At 34.6% G+C, this 6,000-nt stretch overlaps 2 protein-coding genes across 2 annotated transcripts in view; both read left to right on the top strand.

Annotated features, from left to right (window-relative positions):
• Oamb (Octopamine receptor in mushroom bodies) overlaps positions 1 to 865 on the top strand; it is a 52,666-nt gene extending 51,801 nt beyond the window's left edge. The window contains exon 9 of the mRNA XM_089591186.1: positions 667 to 865. Within this exon, the coding sequence (XP_089447312.1) occupies positions 667 to 865 (199 nt within the window). The remainder of the gene's footprint in view (positions 1 to 666) is intronic.
• Positions 866 to 876: 11 nt separating this feature from the next.
• On the top strand, positions 877 to 2,831 carry LOC149374900 (uncharacterized). The gene is made up of 2 exons (XM_089591193.1): positions 877 to 1,246; positions 2,570 to 2,831. Exons 1-2 carry the CDS (start codon positions 877 to 879, stop codon positions 2,647 to 2,649), a joined length of 450 nt encoding a protein of 149 aa, XP_089447319.1. The 3' UTR covers positions 2,650 to 2,831.
• The last annotated feature ends 3,169 nt before the right edge of the window (positions 2,832 to 6,000 follow it).

A 6,000-nucleotide genomic window follows, 5' to 3' on the forward strand; every position in this document is an offset into this window, starting at 1 on the left:
TAAATTGTTGATGCACATCAACTCGGCCCGGTTCCTTGCAGTTGCTTAAAATATATATCCAAATTACAAATCGAAGTGTCTAATTCCAACCCACATAAGTGTGTAATTTTCTGCAAAAATGTTTACTCATACTTGTATGTGGGTAGTTTAACACTTGTATAGTGTGTATTTAACAACCCTTTGAAAGTGTGTAAATGATGAATACACACTTTGAAAAAGTGTAAAATTACCCATTTGAAAGGGAGTAAAAGCGTTATAGAAAATTACACGCTTAAGCGGGTCGAAGTAACACACTTAAATTTGCAGTGCAGTGATTGTGATGGTATAATCGATAAAGCACCTTTCCATCAAAGGAAATAAAACAATCTCGTTTAAACGCCACCCCTGTTGTATTTTCTCCCTCTAAACCACGTCAAACCGGCGGCAGCCATTTGTTGGTTGTCGAGAAAATTCCAACTCTCTGGTTACCACTTCTTTTACACGCTACACCTCTATGGATGTTTCCTAGCACACAAGCATCGCCATATGTACATATATATCTGTGTGTAACCCGCTAAAAGGCTGAAGTTGTCGTCCAGCATCGATGGTTGATGAATGTGCGAGAGCACGGAGATGAGAGAGCCGGTGGTCCAATCGAGCCGAGGATTGAAGTGGAGGACTTTGTAGATTTCGTTTTACAGGAGCGAACGGAGCCCCGGTCGAGCGGGACGCGGCCCGGCGCCGGGCCTTTCGATCGAGGACTCCGACCCGGAGCACTGCGGCTCGGGCTCGGACGCCGTCAACTACGGATCCGGGGCATCAGACCCAGCTGGGGGCAGCAGATGACCATAGCACGTCGGGCTCGGCGCGCAGTGCCTCGCCCTGAATCTCCTGCAGATGGTTGCGGCCCAACAGCCGGCGGCCAGCCAGCAGGAAGTTACCGACTGCAGCGACAAGACGCTGGAACACCTGACGGTGGAACAGCCCCGGGAGCGTCGGGTCTCGTTTGGAGGCGTCGTTACGTGCGACGACGACGACGATGACAAAAACGAGCGACGCGAGCTCACTGTTGCCACGACCTCGGACGACGAGGGCGCTGTTGAGCGCATTGAACTCGTGCGGTTCGACGGACCGGGGTACGGGGACGGTGGACCACCGGTGGTTATCTTGAGCTGCAGTGACGGGGCACAGCGAGCCGAGCCTGATGATACCGATGATCGTGGCAACGACGGCGACGACAGCGCGAGCGAGTCCTCGTCGTGGCAAGGTATGTTCCTATTTTTCTGATATCTTGTGCATTATACACTGCAAATCAAAATGTGTAATTTTAATCCACTCAAGTGGGTTTGTTCCTCTAACACTTTTTACCCGCTTTTATGTTGGTAATTTTACACTTCTGTAATGTATACTCATTATTTACACACTTCAAAAGCGTTGTTTTCACGCATTTATTAAAATGTGTTAAAACAACTCTTCTTAAGTGTGTAAATCACAAATGTACACTTAAAAAGTGTAAAATTGCCCACATAAAAGTGAATACAATGAGTTGAAGAAAATTACACTATTATGTGGGTTGAAATGACACACTTCGATTTGCAGATAATTCTTCTGGTGTTAAAAGATGTTTTATTGTAATTTTTTTTTTCTTTAGTACGTTTTAAATAATTAATACTTGAACAAACTGAATTGGTTCTAAATAAAAGCGACTTTGCTTATCGACGTTTAGGTCGTACACAATTTTTTGTTTTGGACGGCCCTCATGAAGACCTATATAATTAATTTTATTATTCTCAAACGTCAGATGTTTCAGAAAATTAGCAAATGGCTGACTAACTTTCTAAACAAAGATGTACATAGTTTATTTATAGGTTTGTGTACATAGATTACTATTGTGTTCTAGAAATTATATCAATACGTACAACTAGAACGAAAAAACAGCTTGGGTAATCTTCGTCACATAACTTCATCAATTGCAATCAATTATTTTTGTATGCATGTAACCAGAAACAAAATTTAATCCAACCAGAAAAAAATCGCTGAGTCTGTAATTTAGAATGTAACTTTTTTTTCTTTGGGGGTCTTTGACAACTTACGAGAAAGAAAATAGGGAATGTGGCAAAGATCTTACGTCATTCAAATATACATAAATATTTTTGATAAGTGAGAAAACTCTTATTACTTGAATGAGAATTATGAAAAAGCTAGCAGTAATATACGATCAGATTGCTAAACTTTGCTGACGAAATTGCATTTTTTTTAGTAGAATAACTCTCAAAGATTAACAAATATTTTATGTTTTTTTTTTACATTACTGCATTTGACGGAAATGGGCACAATGATTATAAAATTTATCAATCACTTAAGAGTAAAATTTTTTCTGAAAAATTTAATCTGTCTTATTTTCATTAGAATATTTTTTTTTTCGTTACTACTTACAATACGATTCTCATCAAAAGTTTTTCTATAAAATATTAAACGAAACGTAGAAATACTCTTTCAAAATGCTTTGACACTTTTTTATTTGATTTTTTTACCAAAATGTATGCGTCATTTGTGCTTGAAAAATTTTGTTTTATTTCAATTGTTGCAGATACGACTGTTCCAGGCAATCATCCCGAATCTCGATCACTTGAGCAAAGCAGGATTGTAACCTCAAATCGAACGACATAAAATCAAACTCAGGTGATCCAATTGCAAAACGATAGATGTAATATTAAAAGCGAGAAAAAAAAATCGTTGTTCTAAACGTATATTTAAACGCATATAACCAAAGCACAAACGTATTAATTATACCGGATGATAAACATATATGTATACGTAACAAAAAAAAAAAAAAAAAAAAAAAACATAAATATACCTAAGGAAACAAATGTTGTGTATGCATTAAAGTTGTTACATTGACGGGTTACTGATTTTATAAATGTATATTATTAACTGTTTGTCCGGTGAACTCGGAAAGTTGAAAAAAAATTAAGTATAAGTAACGATAGTAATATAAATAATGTGTAAGTATTAATTGTGCTAATAATATAAATGATCATAAAAATAACAATATTAATGATGATGACAAGCAGCTGCTACGCGATTAAGGAGGCTTGGGCGATTTTGAATTAAATGCTGGCTAGGTCTGAAATTCAGAGATTATATAGATAAAGTTTGCTAGATTTTTTTAGGAAAACAAAATAGGTAGGTCAACACATTTATTTTCGAGAAAATCGCTTGTGAAAGTTCGTCATTTTAACACGCAACCTTACGGAACCCGAAATTCAATAGACTACCGTACCGCAATAAAAAGCTGTGGGCCCACACATTAAATTGGTACATGTACTTGAAAGTATAAAGAATCTATTATTTAAAAAAAAAAATAGGATCAACACGTTAAATTTTGAGAAAATAGCGAGGAAAACATCGAACATGAGAATTGTTTTGTTCAGGTACTGTAAGTGCGCATGCGCTGTACATTTATAAACATACAAGCATGAAAATTTAAGTCTAACACAAGTATAGGTATATAATAGCAGATGAGAGCAAGAGAGTACAGTGTTGTCTGCTTTATCGTGGCAGGGCCGTCATCTTTACACAAGGTACCTTGGGAAAACTAATAAATTTTTTAATATCGATTTTCCGAATGACTTTTTCGCGTATTATTGCTATTTTGTTCACACATGTGTATAATCAAAATGATTATAAAAAAAATATTACAAAGAATCATTTGTATGACAAGTACCCCACAGGGGCCCTTCAATAGATACGACACCAAACGCCCAAGCCTCCTTAATCGATGTTACGATGTTACACGTTCCAGTCTATTGTATACAAAGGATGATAACTTTTGTCCCTCGTGTACAGCGTTTATTTTTTGCTAACGTTTTTGCTCATTGGGCACAAAAAGCCTTTTTTTTTAAAATGCGATAAAAAATGATGCTATGTAAATCTACTGGATTCCCAAAAAAATGTTATCAAACTTGTGATGAAAAAAAATGACAAAGTGTACATTTAATCGTATAAATACAGAGAAAGTTGTGACAATTTAAATTATATCTTATTTGATTTATTTAAATCCTAACTCTACTATTCAAACTTTTCCACAAATCTCCTATAATATATGTGTTTGTAAACGTAGGTAACAATAATTTATAACGCACTTTTATAGTTGTTAAATTTTTTTATTTTCCATCGGAAATATACACAAAAAAACTTTTTGATAACGCTGAATCAAAATATTATTGTGTACAAGCTGCAAATCGACATATATGGGAGGATACAAATATAACGTGCCAAGAGATTGCTGAAGTAGATAAAAAATATGCTTGGTCAAAATTTTTGTAATTTTTTCATGAATTAAATTCTTATTATTTTATGGTTCAGTGTTTTGCTAAATGAAAAGAAGATACATAAAGTTGGAAATTCCCTAAAAAATATAATTACAACTACGAAATTCAATTTTTTGAGGCTTCTAATTCCTGTACCATATATTGCATGTATAAGTGTTCCAAAAATGAAAAATTCAGTTCTAAAGTTGCACTTCAGAAAGTAATTTTTAATTACTTCCATACCCACTTGAATATTACACTTTTTCATACTGAGGTACGTGTCAACGTCTTTATTGATAATGTGAGAGAGATTGCACAAAAGCAATGGTAAGTAAAACATCTGTAGAATTCCTGTATGGATGGGATCAAGTTAATTGGCCTTATAATTTTATTTTATTCAACTCACGGAAAAAAACTGTAAAATATAAAAAAAATATACATACATTACTTATCCCATGTAGCAAAAATAATCTCCAGCTACACCTCACTATATTTTTTATTTTTATTTCAAAATATGTTACCCTTCGGAACCAGTGGCAAAATTTCTTCTATTATTTATATATAAAAGAATGTATTGTATTATCATAAAAAGGTTTTTTTTAATTATTATATTTTAGCCTTTAAAAAAACAAACGAGTGATTCAAATCCTTGTGCATAATGTTACTTTTAATACGGCAATTTTCATGCAATTGGATGAAATCTTTAAAAAAAAGCATGTATTATTCTGGTAAGGTAAACGTTTTTCAAGCACTCAAACTTATGACAAAAAATCGAACCAACATGGCTAACCATAAATTCAAAATTTTCCACATTTTAGAGATACTTTGTAACCGGAAAACTTTCCCAGACTTACTCACATTAGTAAACATGCGATTGAAAATGGGTCATCAACGCATTAAACGATAGTTGACGTATAAGCTCTTCCTTATCCCTCTTGTACCTTATCCGAACGTGTGCCTCCGTTGCAAGTACACGGAACTATATGTACCCCAACATAGCTGCGGGAGAGTTTCGGACGAGAAATTTCCGATAAACCTTTAAATTAGCACCCTGGCTATCCCCTTGAGCGTAAAATCAACAACTCCGTACGGGCTGAATGCTTTACAGCCGAGATATACGTGTATGACGTGTGGGTTACCATGACCCTTTCCTATCTAGTATACTTTGCCAAAATGCTGATGGTTGGAGTATAGTGTACCCTATACGATTCCGAGCTGGTGTTGCATCAGAGCGTAAAAGCTTGCTTTCGGCCTTTTTTTTGCTTCCGTTGAATCGAGAGTTAAGTAATTTCAGCATTTTATTAATATTTTTTAAGTCATAGATATTCATTTTTGATTATTTTAACAGTATTCAGAATTGTGTAGGCTTGTCATCACCTATTTTTCGAGTAAAAAACAAAAACTTTGGGGCTTAATATTTTTGAAAACATTTAATAATCTCCTAGCCTATCACTTTTGGGAAATAATTTCATAGGTTAATCTTTTTGTAAGTATCCATGTTGTCTTCGTGGTATTTACCAGTGTCGTCTTCATTTTTATTATCATCATTATTTTCTTAACCATTATTTTTTATTTAAAACCTTATGATCCTCGTCTTTATCCTTTTTTTAACAAAAATAATCAAATTAAAAAGAAGTGTTTTAATAAAAATAAAAAAAAATCACCCTTGCTAAGGCTAGTAAAATTAAAAATTTTTAAGACATAGTTA

This window comes from Copidosoma floridanum, unplaced genomic scaffold (assembly GCF_036245765.1).
Source record: "Copidosoma floridanum isolate Cflo_tuat_1 unplaced genomic scaffold, Cflo_Japanese_pri ptg000013l, whole genome shotgun sequence".
In the NCBI taxonomy this organism is placed as follows: Eukaryota; Metazoa; Arthropoda; class Insecta; order Hymenoptera; family Encyrtidae; genus Copidosoma; species Copidosoma floridanum.

Bases quoted from the DNA above. Each gene is read 5' to 3' on its own strand.
- LOC149374900 (XM_089591193.1), top strand. From the start codon at position 877: ATGGTTGCGGCCCAACAGCCGGCGGCCAGCCAGCAGGAAGTTACCGAC. The intron at 1,247-2,569 runs GTATGTTCCTAT...CAATTGTTGCAG, and splicing joins CGAGTCCTCGTCGTGGCAAG to ATACGACTGTTCCAGGCAAT.